This window comes from Eufriesea mexicana, unplaced genomic scaffold (assembly GCF_001483705.2).
Source record: "Eufriesea mexicana isolate 0111107269 unplaced genomic scaffold, ASM148370v2 scaffold1808, whole genome shotgun sequence".
Lineage (NCBI taxonomy): Eukaryota > Metazoa > Arthropoda > Insecta > Hymenoptera > Apidae > Eufriesea > Eufriesea mexicana.
In genome coordinates, this window is record NW_016909925.1 from 51,021 (window position 1) to 64,671 (window position 13,651).

Genomic DNA, 13,651 nt, shown 5'->3' on the forward strand with positions numbered 1-13,651 from the left:
GCACCGCCGATAACTGTACTGTATTACGAAAGATTAATCGGTCTATAACGTTCTCAATCCGTGTTCCAACAGTGGAATATAGCTAGGGGGTGGTTGAGATTTCATTTGCGGAATTTCGCGACGTCCGACTTTGTCCAGAGACATGTCTCGTAATCTGCTACTCTAGAATAAGTAGAAAGTCGAGCTCGTTACTCTCGGTTCTCACGAAGGAGTCGCATAACAGCCGCATGATCAATGGATCGTTTCTCGGAAGACAGAGTACCGCGAATTTTAATTATCCTCGAGGAAGATCGTGACACACGCGAGATCGGTTATCAGAGGGCAAACGACGAAAATAAACGCGATGTGCACCGTTTTGTTCTTCCGTATCGGTGATCGATCGGTTCATCCTTCAATCACGCTTCGCATATTTGTGTCTATGCGTTCGAAATATTCCATTCCGACAGCCTAGCGGAGTAGAAAAATATCGAATGCTATATCGCCAGTCTCCTTCCCTCGATCTTAATCGGCTGTAAGTAGAATTCGTGGCCATGTTATAGTTCGACGTCACAGCCTTAAAAATCACTTTCAATTTACTGCAGCGTGCACAGCGATTCGTTATCGCGTGTATCTCGATTTATCTGACCCCCCAGCGAGTTGACAATGAACAGTGCCGTGGAAGATGAGTCGTTACTGTCGTCTCGGCAGATAAGGATCCCGGATCGCATCTCGTGGTCTCGGGCTACCATTTTCATGGTAATCCGGAAACGAATGCGTCAATTTCCGTCTTGTAAATCGTCGTCTCTTTGGACTGAGCCGGATTTCGACTGGATGCACCGAGGAATGGATACAGGGGGGACAGCATCGCCTGTTCCGGGTGAAGGGAAAATAACGCGGTTAGTTTCGGGGAAGGATGAAAGTTTTCGCGATGCTCGAACGGATATCGTGGAAATTGGACGACGGTAATGTTTATCGGTAACGATAAATTAACTATAATATGAAAATGTACGAGTGACAATACGAATTATTCCTCGACATTATGATACTATTGTACAACTCTGTTCGATTTCGATTCTCGATTTTGTAACTCGAGTCAACAATGACTGTCTTAGACTGCAATTCGATAATAACACATAATATGAAAATGTACGACTGACAATAAAGGTACGAATTATTCCTCGACATTACGATACTATTGTACAACTCTGTTCGACTTCGATTCTCGATTTTGTAACTCGAGTCAACAATGACTGTCTTAGACTGCAATTCGATAATAACTAACCTTTTGTCGTTGTTGGTCCATTTTATATTTCTTTCCCACGAGCTTTCCTATGTTTCCCTATGTTTTTATCCCCTATGTTATTTCCTGCGTTTCCCCCAAATATGGTCGTGTTAAGGGCCTGACGCATCGTCCAGGGCTTTACTCAACTAACCTGGACTTTATACCTTCGACCCTCGCTCTTTCGGTAACCCTCGTAAAGCTACGTGCACATGATGGCAAAAATACGGTACTGCGATACCTTAATTTTTAAGAATTCTTGCCGCTTCTCATTTGCCTTCTCACCGTGGTGGGAGAAGTATCGATAAGAGCCTCATCTTTGACTGTTTGAAAGGTACAAACGAAAGTAGCAGCCATGATCGCGGAGGGGGAAATATCTGCATCGCCAAGTACAGTAGTGGAAGTATCAGTCACCTTCACGAGGTGTACGATGAAAAGCGAAAAGCAGATATCGTTATGTAAGTTGTTGTCACTACTCTATGATAATGATCTTCGAGTTAATATAATCGGGTTAATCTTCGACGAATTGTCTGTGACTGTTGATAAGGAAAAGCTATATAATATATCGTGGACAGTTGCACGACACATTTGAGACATCAGTCAGACCAGTTCGTGCCGAGGATATTCAAGATGCGTAGTCAAATTTTCTTGCTCGCCTGTTTGTCCCTAATTGCCTGCGCATGGGGTAACAATTTGATTCTTGGCAGGCGTTGGTTCAACGACCAGCTCGTCAGCGAGACGCCTGTATTCAAGGTAAGAAATCTATCGCGATAGTTTTACGGTTAATCGATAATTAATAACGAATTTCCAACTTTAAAACCCGTGCTTCTGCTTGCAGCCACTAGTGCCCGGGGTTAGTCAGACCGTGACAATCAATGCGGTTGCTCCACCCGGCTATGTAATCTCATTCATCAGCGTGATAGACGTGAATCCAAAGGTGGTAAGCATCAGGCCTATCAAAGGCTACCTTGGATCAGATTCGGTCGTCGTCCTGGTAGTCGGAAGACCAGGCTGGGGCCTGATGCTAAAGGCTACCGTTTACGCTATTCCTGATCCTCACGCAACAACGACCACACCAGAACCAACCACCAGTACTACCACGGAATCAACCACAACCACTACCACGGAACCAACCACTACTAGCACGGAAACAACTTCCACGAGTTGGACAGAGTCAAGCTCTACAGAACCAACTTCTACCCCTTGGACAGAGTCAAGCTCTACAGAACCAACCTCTACCCCTTGGACAGAGTCAAGCTCTACAGAACCAACCTCTACCCCTTGGACAGAGTCAAGCTCTACAGAACCAACCTCTACCCCTTGGACAGAGTCAAGCTCTACAGAACCAACCTCTACCCCTTGGACAGAGTCAAGCTCTACAGAACCAACCACTAACCCTTGGACAGACTCAAGCTCTACAGAACCAACCTCTACCCCTTGGGCAGACTCAAGCTCTACAGAACCAACCACTAACCCTTGGACAGACTCAGACTCAGATGCCACTACCGAGCCCGCTGATTCGGTCAGTGTAAATCCATCTGTTGTACCATGGTGGAAACGATTCTGAATTAGATTCCGGCGATAAGGAACGAGATGACGAAAACTAGTAATTAGCTATATATCAGGAGATACATTTCACCGACTTCGATACGATGCCGCTGACGGATAATTCGTAAGGAAGTGTGTTCAGTTTCCAATTAACGTGTTCAATCATACGAAGGTGTTTATATACGATTCTAACGTTCGAGCTTTAACCTATGTATCGTAACGATGTATCGAAAAATCGAGTAATACTTGCACTACTTTTGCTAATAACGATTATGACAGTTTCAAATAAATTCTGATTATTCTATCGATCTTCGTGCATCGAAGCTCCTTTGTCGTATCTTTGCTGCGAGTACGACACCGATCAGCGATGCGTTGCTAATCTCGTAGCAAACTGCGACGCAGCTAACCTGCTAGTTACCCTTCTACCGACGTTCGCCAGCTCCCTGGGGAATAAATTAAAATTCCCACGAGTGGCCCGGGTGGAGGCAGCAAACGCGCGGAACAACATACCCCTGCTTTCCTTCCTCGTCGACGTCATCGCTTACGTATTTCTCGGCTACCATTGATTCCGTGACGGGGATGTAATTCGGCGTGCTTGAAAATTCCAAGCACAGACGTTTCGTTGCTAACGCGTTTCCAGGAAACTCGCTGCCCGGTCGATGCTTTAGGGCTGCATCGCACGTAAGCCACCACTGTTACTTGATTCGCTTCATCATCCGACGTAGCTCTCTTAGCAGCGTCTTCTCCGATCCTCCGCTTCTTTTTCCACCTTTTCCCCGTTTCTGTTACCCCTGTCGAGCGTGTGCCAGTGTACACGCCCCGGGAAACCGAGGCCACGTTCGTGAAAATTCTACTCCAATTTGGTAAAATCCGATTCGTATGGATAGCCGGGATCTGCGGTACCGAGAGCGTTGGATATCGAGCAGTCGTCGTGGAATTTGGAATTTCGATGGCATCTACGGAGATGAAGCGACCACCTAATCGACTGGTCTGAAAAATTAATTCCTCGCCGGCACGGCACGGCACGGCACGGCACGGCACGGCACGGCACGGCACGGCACGGCCGTCCTTTTGTTAAATATTTCAAGGGAAATCGCGGCGGCTGCACGGCTCGCCGATAAACATCGCCGATCTATCGAACGGTGCAGCGTAAAATGTTCGTCCGCCTTTGATTGGAGAGAAACGATTCGAATAAATGATTCACCGCTCGGGAAAAAGTATCTCTATATTTCTATCGGTGCGCGGTAAGTGGAAGAGCTTCGTGACTGGAATCCCGCCACAGCGAAATCGCCTTTCGAGATCGTTTGTTTCGCCGATTCGCCGAACGACATCTTTCCACCGGTTATACGTATAATTACGGAGGAATCGGGAATTTCGGTAATGGCGGACACGCGTGGATACGCCTCGTTAGGAAAATCGTATACGGACGCGAAGTATCGGATAACGGAGTAGGTAATGTCGCCTCTGGATACGCGAACAAAAATGGGGAAACGAGATCGTTTAATTGGTTACCGGATATTCCGCGTCGACGGGACTATCGTTATTTCAGCGGAGAAAATAATTAAAAGCAAGTTCTTCCACGTGCTCGAAACTCCTCGAATATTTGTCAAGTATTCAACGTTAATCCCGACGTTTCTGGCCGAAACTTTCCCACGCCTGCTCCTATAAACCCGAAACAGGAAGCAGCCGGAAAAACAGGATCGCTGGATTACACCGTGGTTATTACGTCGCGAGCCCGGAGCTTCATATAACTCGGAACCTCACTCGTAAACTTTCATTTCCTACCACGCCAAGGACGGCGAAATTAAAGGGCCTGCCGCGAATTCCAGCCGGTCCCGTCCGACTTCCGGTTCCTCGCCGTCCGTCGAGGGCGCGCGATCAATCCCCTTCCGCCACTCGTTGCTCGTTCGACGATGAAAAATCGCGACGAGAGGAACGAAGGAGTGGAAGGGAAAAAATAAAAAAAGGGGGAAAAAAGAGCCAAGTGGAAGGGAACCGCGGCGCGAAGGGCATCGCGACGCCACAGCAACAAGTGAGAGTAGAAGAGTTATTGGACCCAAAAGCCTGTAATAATGGCCGGCGCTGAGTCGGGCGAAATCGAACGCTCTTCTCCGGTTTTATTCCGACGCATCCCGATCGGAGAAAGTCGATACAAAAGAGGGAACCGATCGACTGGAAAATCGCTGTATCGCGATTACTCCTTTCTTTCCTCCGCGTTCCGTCTTTCGGGTTACAACTAACTCTGGCTGTCGCGCGTATCTCTGCGCGACAAGTGTCCAGATAGATAACGATTCGCTAATCATCCCGGCGGATGTGTAACGCGTAACGCTTTCCAGATAGCAAGATTTCGCTCGATTATCAGTGACAAAGCAAACGAATATTAGTTCTGATCGACGTCCGATAAGAAATTTACACCATTTCGTGGGATGATTTGAAATTCTATTATCGACCCCACTCGCCGATTTTGCCTCCATTCGCCGATCGCGAATCTTCGATAATGTAGTCGGTTACTCATTAATTTCCCGGGTATCAGCCGGGAACGATACATTATCTGCGTTCATTCGAAGATGATTATTTATTAATTCGATTCCTCGCGATAACAATTTTTGCGAATAACAGTGGATCCATGCGCGCTTCGTGCCGATATAAAAATACTATACAAATAATTCGCGTCTGGGTTTCGGGAAGATAATTAATACCTGGGACAACAGGTTAAGGGTTACCTCGAACGAAATTAATTCCGATTTGATCCCTCTAATTTTCCGAATAATTCCGCATCGATCTCGCGTGAAATTTTCCATTTTTCCGACGAAGAGGAAAACCGGGTGCCAAAGTTAACCGTACTCGCGCGTGTCAGATAAAAGTTAGGCACACGTGGAGTACGCGATATGATTCATAAGGTAACCTTGAATGATCAAAGTCTCCGGTGTGAGCCGCGATCCCTCGACATCTGTCGCGTCTCTTGTCTCCCTCTTCCATCCGCCAAATCAGCCTAACAATACGAGTGACTCGTACATGTACCAGGTACATTTGTAACGCATTAGCATTCCGAGCACGCAACTTTTATCGACGCCATACAACCCGAGTTATTTCCTTCGTGGGTGCTTCGCGTCGATGCGTGGCATGCAAAGCAGCCGCGATTCATCTTCTTCGCGCCCGTTACGGGCCCCTAACCGCTGCGCGCAACCGGAAGTCCTCCGGTACGTCCACCGGTGTTACTCCTTTTAATTCGTCAATGGTACCGGAGGACCGAAAGAGAACGAAAGCTCGCGGGATTTTCATCTCGGGGCTCGATCTTCCTGCCGCCGCGCGGTTCGTTCGCTTCGTTTCCATATTTTTCCCGGTATTTCCCTCGCTTTTTCGTGTCTGTTTTATTTTTCCGCTGTTTTGAAACGGGGATCGAGCGATCCACGGTGCGGCACGGCTGATCGAAAATTGATTTTCCAAACGTTCCCGCGGATGGACGCGAGACACCGTGCCGGCATGTTTATTTTAATTTCCGGGAAATCGCGCGAGCTTTCCCGACCCGGTCCTATCGGATCGTTTAATTAAACGAGCCGTAGATAATGCCGTTATCGGGACGGATTTCAGGCAATTGCGCGACGCTTCGACGAATTCCTCCTCTCTGCGTATTTATTTTCCTTTGTTATTCGGGAAAGGGGTGGGGGCAATTGTTTTATAGGTATTAGATCGGCGCGTCGCGCGGGTACCAAGATATCCTTCGCGCCCACGCTAGCTTACGTCTCGTAATAAACCGTGAAGTTCCATCCACACCCACGCGAGTTTTATCCATATTTTTGCCTCGGAACGCGCGTCTTCTCCCAACGTACTTTCCGTGCTTTATCGTAAAAACCCGAGAAATACCGCGAAGGGAAAATCCACTTTTCCTGTCGCTAATAATAATACAAGGTTATTTAAAGAAAAAGGAGAAAAAACGCGTTAACGATGTGCGAAGGAAGAAAAAAATTCGGAGCCCGATTGGACGCCGTTAGTCTCGGTCTATCTCGCGGAAAAAGCCGGCTGATCGGTAAGGGAAATTCTGCGAAAGGTTTTGTCGAATCGTGCGGATGAAACGGGGCGCCCCGCGCGCGGCTCGCTGATCCGAGAGATTTTAATTATGACCGTCGAATCTGTCTCGTGCCCGTGCACGCGTCAAGTCGGATGTAATGATAAAATTATACGAAACGTTGTTCGAGCGGCACGATTAATTACCGGACGCGTACGTATACACGTGTAGCCGGGGCGAGGTGGAAAAACCGTGTGCCGGCAGAATATCGTTTAATTGACACGTAACGCTTTTACTTTTGCCCCCGGTGTCTGTTTTCCCTTCCTTTTTCTCTCCCGGGCAACGCGCTGCGCGAATCGCGACTGAACGGCGAGCCGTTTTCCGCTGGAACAAGGCGAGTCGCGAATCGGCGTGGCTCGTTTGAAAAATCGCAAGGTTTTTCCGGGAGAACGCGAGCGTGGAGGTATTCCACGGGAAAAGTTCGCGCGACGTCGCAGTCTCGCGAAGCGTTAAAAGAGATGCAGCCCCGATACCGGAGCTTTTCTTCCGAAGCTCGCCATTCAAGCTCGTGCAGCGACGACGGCATTCGCGATCCGTTTACCGATTCCGTGCTTTAACGGCATAGATCTCGTCTAATAAACGTGCACGCGTGCAACCGACCGCGGCACGCGAGCCACCGCGAGATATTTATCGTTCAAAGTACCCGAAGACGTGTGCAGCGCAGGAAGAGACCAAGCGCGAATAGCTGTGCCCCAGGGTGGAGCTTCCGGGTGGTCTCCCTTCGATTCCACTGTGAGAAGTTAAGGGAACGTGTCGATTGGTAGGAATTGTCAGGCAGATTTGATTACGTGGTAATTCAGAGGGGAAGTCTATCGATCGTATCGTAGAGAACGCGGGGTACTATCAGGTGTGCAGCGTCAGTAATCGAGGGGGCTTTTGTCAATCTTCTTCGTAACAGAATTTTAGGTAACAGCGGGTTTCAACAGTTGGAAGCGAGTCTTATACCACGGATTCGCGGAATGCTTATGGCGAAAAACAAATTAGTTAATTAATTACAAAGCACGACCTCTCTCGTGTTTATTATCGCGTGCATTCTGTAAAATAAGAAATAAATTATAACACAAGGAAAACCCACCGGTGTCGTGCATACAAATTGCAATTATACGACGGCAATTTTCTTTCTCCCTAATTGAAAAGTCAATGAAATTAATAAGGCTCGTTCCTGGAACGAACCTGATGATTATTCTCGTTTCCCCGGAAATGTGTTGTAAAGCTAGCATCATCCCACGATGTACGCAAAGAAATGGGAAATGCAATCAAACAAATGGAGGAAGTTCACCCCTTTGAACGTCACGATTCGTTATTAAAAGTCTATTCCGCGGAAGCAACAATTTTATGTATTATAATTAGTTTATGATAATTATTATAATAATTATAACAAGTATTTCATTATTATAATTCAATCGCAATCCGTATACAATACGGTTCTGCGAGCAGACTTCGACGCCGACATGCTCGGGGTGCTAAGAGACAGCCAGGAATCTCCTACTCGAATCCCTCTAATGAAAATTCGCCTTTCGAACGTTCCCTTCGGTTCGGTTCGCGTTCGCTGCAGCAGCGAAGCGCGAAAGCTGAGCAGGTAACAAAATGGAAACGACCAATCGCGAAGTCCCCGTCGAAATAAAATTCAGCCACGATGACGGACTTTCATCTTCGATCTTTTATGGCCACCCGGTCCTCGCGTTTCTCGGAACCGCGTATATGAAGCAGCTCTCGGGTAAGAATATCGACCGCGACGACAGGGTGGATCGATCGGAGCGCACATGTCCCCGAGGCAGTTGGTACGCGCGAGTAGGCGATTCCAGCGACGCATCCAGCCACTTTATTACGCTAATTGGGCCGCCGCTGCCATTTACGAAATTCCAAAGTAAGGGTTTTCGGCTCGTGCCCGGGCTGGCTGATCGCGAGCCTCGATCCTCCCCTTCGCCGCGCGTTATACGCGCTCGTGCGCTCGCCCGGGGTTACCAGCGTACATACGCCGTGTAATTTCACGCTTACGAACATGCACGCGTTTTGCATACTCGCTGTCGCGTTGCTCTGCACGCCGGCTGAAATACGACGGAGATCGAGCGTGGTGTCGCGTACTCGCGTCAATCTGCGCGGCCCGCTCGTGATATTTCCAGGCTGAAGCTGATTTTCGACCAGACGCTCGTCTCGCCGCGTTATATTCTTCGAGATTTCACAGCCTTGGAACGAATGGGGATGGAAATCGCGGTCGTGGGTATGAGATAATAGGTGGGGTGGCGGATGCTGGGTCGACGCGATGGAAGAATGGAGATTGGATGACGGCGCGGGGGACGACCACAGGAGGAAAAGTGGAAGATTTCGCGTGAAAACTGGAGTTGCTAATTTTCCATAGCGATTCACGCGAATAGAAAATCGCTCTTATTTAGAGTTCAACGAAAGATTCGAAGAAATAGAAAGGTTGTCTTCGAAACCACTTTTCCCTGACAGTTCTCGAGATATTTCGTCCTCGGAATGACGTCTCGTAATAACTTTCTCTCTCTCTCTCTTGGAGACCCTCGAATTTTCCACGCGTGTCGATCGACAGCCCGGCGAGTTTTTCTTTATCGCCGAAACTTGCGTCCTCCGGGAGCAGACCGGCGTAATAAAAAAGTTGCTACTTTTCGATGGAATCTTACGCGACTTCTCGACTTTTTGCCCCGACTTTTTCCAAAGGGACCCCGGCTACTCGTTATCCCAATATCGCCTATTTTCCCTCCTTCGTCCTCCGCCATTCTTCTTTCATCCCTCTCCGACGACCTATGGTCGCCCGGGCACTTGCATCCAACTCTTTCGCGAAACATCTTCCCCGAACCGAGATAATACCCGTCTCGCGTCATCGGTTTTTCTCCCGAGAAAATATTACGCCTCGGGATGAATCGGGGGAAATATAGCTCGTCTTATTTACCCACGCTTATTTACCACCACGCGAGTGTTTGCGCTTGTGGGTTCGTCGAGAATTCGATTTACGCGTTCGTCCCGGTGCTCGCGTTAAACATTCCACTTTCGAGGCCCGTGTGCTTCGAGCTCGCGTGGTTCGATCTCTTCGTGGAGGGATCTCTCTTTTCGTTTCCCTTAATTGAACCCACTCCGACGAGGGAGAACAGCGAGGAGGATGGCAGGGGGTCGAGTGGCGCGCGGCCTTCTTGCGCGTCGATGAAGCGCGAGCAAACGTAACTGCGCCTCGACTTTCGACTGGCAATTTTCGCCGGAAGGGAGTACAAAAAATGGCGAAACTTGGAGATGTTCGTCGTCCAAGGAAGTCGAGCACTCGTGCAACTCCGGAGAACTCGTTCGCGCGAACCCGGCGCGGAAATTCGAGCAGCTTCGAGCAAGGACCCTGCGCGGAGCGACGAGATTTTCGGTGACGAGTGTGCGACGCGATGCGAGGTAATGAGAAATCGCAGAGGGATCAAAAAGCACGCAGTCGGAATTAGAGTGGCGGAGTCAAAGCGCTGCGGAGACCCTGCGAGGATCAGAGGGAAGAGAGCATGGCAGCCCGCGGAGTCAAAGAGTACCGGAAGGTTACGCGGTAAAGTGTATAAAGAGAGCGTGTAATTAAACATTATCGTGGTGTGTTGCCGCTCACTTTTTCGAGGCACATGCACACCCCGAACATGCCTCCGATGTATGCACTTAATTATCCTTTGGCTCGTTCGACCCATCGCGGCAGAGATTCTCGGAGAGCAGAGACGCATTTGAATCCTTCGTTCGCACCTTGGGCTTCGTGCTGCATGACGTATCGCGCAATGGATAAGTGTCTTTTGCGTACCACGAGTTGACGCGAAAGTCGGATTAACTTATGGAAAATGTTACTCCTCTTTGCTGAATTTTCTCGTCATTTTACCGCCTAAAGAGTTCGTCTAGAACGAGGGCATTCTCGCTTTTTCAATACTTGGTGTTGCGATGGCAGTAACGAAGGTTAGACGTCTTTCTAGAAGATTGGAAATTATAACACACTCAAAGACACAGACTATGGACAACATTACCTACGATCAGACCCAACAAAAGGGATACACGTATGACTGACCCACTGCAACGTGAAGCAGATATCCACGCATAAATCTCGACCAAGAACAATACCGAAGGGAAACTTCCCTGACATTTTCCCACTCCCGAAGCAAAGGTGCTTCGAAAACATCCCATCTAATCAAAAACCCTATCTTTCCTCCACCCATGACTACTTTAAAACAATCAACACAAACCGTTGGTGAGGAGACACCAAACAGAACACGACTAGACAACAGAGGCGTGGGTTAGGACTCGAAGAAAACGTCAGATGAAAACTGGATGTCGATCGGTATACATCAGAAGACGTAAGACAAAAGGCGAAGACATCGCGTAAAACGAAAGGCAAAGACGACATACCAAAAAGATACGTACACATCAATCACCCAAATCGTAATCATCAGTGTAATACAGTGTACACAAACAAAATTGCTCCTTATTACACAACCTAAGTGTTCAGTATCTAGACAAATTCGACATACTGAGAGAAGGCAACCACTAAGGACAAATCCACGGCTGCTTTCGTGTTAAACGTGGATCGGGTGAATTTCAGGATAGATGGGAAGAGGTCTGACAAGGTTTACATCCTCTTACAAACGTAAATTAGTTAATGGAGATTTTCACAAGAGTTTGTTTCGAGATGATACAGGAGTGGATATGTTCACAGCGTTGGTTTGGTTTTTGAACTTGTCTGTTCCCTGTCTTTTGTGTTTTATAAGTTCAGGTGTTGCTGTCATTGGTTGTCGAGATGTATAAGGAGTGCATTTCTTCCTATTGACAGAATGTCGGTTGGAGAGGTATGTACGGAGTTCGATGGTTCTTAGTGAAGCTGGAAGTTTAAACAAATTGTCAATTTGTTTTTCGGTCCTTGGGAAATTTTAATCTCTTTTATTTTAGGAAGTCTAGGTGTCCACGAGTCGTGGGATGCTGATCGTAAAGAAGTAAACCTGTTGTCTCCTCGACTCGGGTCTTTCGATGGGGGTAAAGGTTCAGAAGGATGCGAGTTAACTATCTGTCTGTCTATGGAGGATTTGCAATCCTTTGCCCAGCCTTTATCGAGAATTAGATAGAGCGATGCTTGTGGTGGCATGAGGGTCCGCGAGTTTGGGAAGGAGTACAGGGAACGAACATTAGTAAGACGAATTACAGGAGAGTATTTATATCCTTCCACGGTAACCCGTTGGAGAATTTTCTCACTGGTGGAAGAAAATTGCTCCACCTTCGATTACCCATTGATGGACGTGCAACGTGCATCTGTCGCCGCGGCGTATCAACATCCAGCTGGAAGCATCGCGAGGCTCGCGTACGTCTCGGAATTCACGGCCGCCTCTGTCCAGGCCGGATGCGAGAGAGTGGCTCTGGAAGGTCCGGCGTTCCGCTCGGCTCTTCTCGCTTCTTTCTTGCGGTTTTCTTTCTGACCTTTCGGAACCGCCACGGGGCTGCGAAGATCGTTAACTAAAGTGGGTAATCATACCCACCGGTTTCACGCCGCGGCCGTTCAGCCGCCTCGTCTACAGGGTGGCGAAGTTGCACCGGTTTACGCGCCATCTCGCTCCAGTTTCCCGCGCGAGCCTCCGCGAATGGCGACGAATTTTTCGCGAAGGACGAGGCTCGTTTCGGAGGACGCAGAAAATGGCCGTCACCGTGAAGGGGTAGGTACGCGAGTAGGGGTACCGCGGGTAATCACGAGGCCGTGACGAGGAACGATTTGCGAGGAAACGATCCCGGGAACGCTACCTCGCTGCTTCTGCGGGTACGAAGTATCGCTGGTTCCAGGTATCGATTGTTTTAGCGGCTAATGGAGCGGCGTTTCAATGGCGTTCGAGAGGATCCTCGAGAAATTGGCTGCCGTTCGCGGATTACCAATTTCTGCAAATTAACGAGCAGTCGATGTCACTTGCTCACGGAGCACACCGTGCACTCGGTGCGTTCGACTGGGAAAAAGGAAAGTGACGAAATCGTAGACGTTAATCGCGGAGGAAGCTCGTCCCATCGATAAGATCGCTGCTGGGAACCCGTGGAGCACCGATCGCCGACCCAACGGGAAGCCAGATCTCCGTGGCGCGAGGAATACGAACAATCTCGAATCAATTCACCGAAACGTTGGAAGAAAATATGCCTGGGTAATATTAGCCGGCGAGCGGCGATAAACGCGGGCCCCATCTGCCTGCCAGTTGCGAGCCGGAACCCGCGGCCATCGGAACGCGAGTTCCGATCGTTCAGCCCGAGTGTAACCGATCGATTTGCGTAATTGGAACACCCTGTAGATAACCGGCTGTATCGAGGCGTGCATACGAGCAGGGAGGCGAGCATATAATTATATGCCTCGAGTCGGCACCTCGAAAATGCCGGCTCGTTAGCAAATCTTGCGAGAACCGCGCAAACACCTGCCTGATTGTTAATAATTTGCCGCGCTAGGAGCGTTCCCTTGGCGCGAGATCGGCGCTCCTTCTCTCTCCCTCTCTCCTTTTCTCGACGTCTTTCAACCTGGACACGCACACGCCTCGTGGTGTGTAAAAATCGAGCGGCCGATGAAGGACTACCCGGGCCAGTTAACACTTTCGTACACGGCCGAGGCCTGTTTAGCCGGCGGTAATTTCGCCGGTCCATCGAGATTCCTGCCGTTCGGCTGCTCCGCGAGCTGCGCCAGCGTTCCCCGCCTCGACTAATCGCGATGCTCTCTCGTCCAGCGGCAATTCCGCGCCGTGCACCGGACGATTCCTCGAAGGGGAACCAGGGAGAAACGTTCCCTGCCGGTGAGACTGCAC

At 49.1% G+C, this 13,651-nt stretch overlaps 1 protein-coding gene across 1 annotated transcript in view; it reads left to right on the forward strand.

The window, feature by feature from the left end:
- Positions 1 to 1,872: 1,872 nt before the first annotated feature.
- LOC108549110 (endoglucanase) overlaps positions 1,873 to 13,651 on the forward strand; it is a 20,507-nt gene continuing 8,728 nt past the window's right edge. The window contains exons 1-2 of the mRNA XM_017902356.1: positions 1,873 to 2,011; positions 2,097 to 2,780. Of these exons, the coding sequence (XP_017757845.1) occupies positions 1,889 to 2,011; positions 2,097 to 2,780 (807 nt within the window). The 5' untranslated portion in view covers positions 1,873 to 1,888. The remainder of the gene's footprint in view (positions 2,012 to 2,096; positions 2,781 to 13,651) is intronic.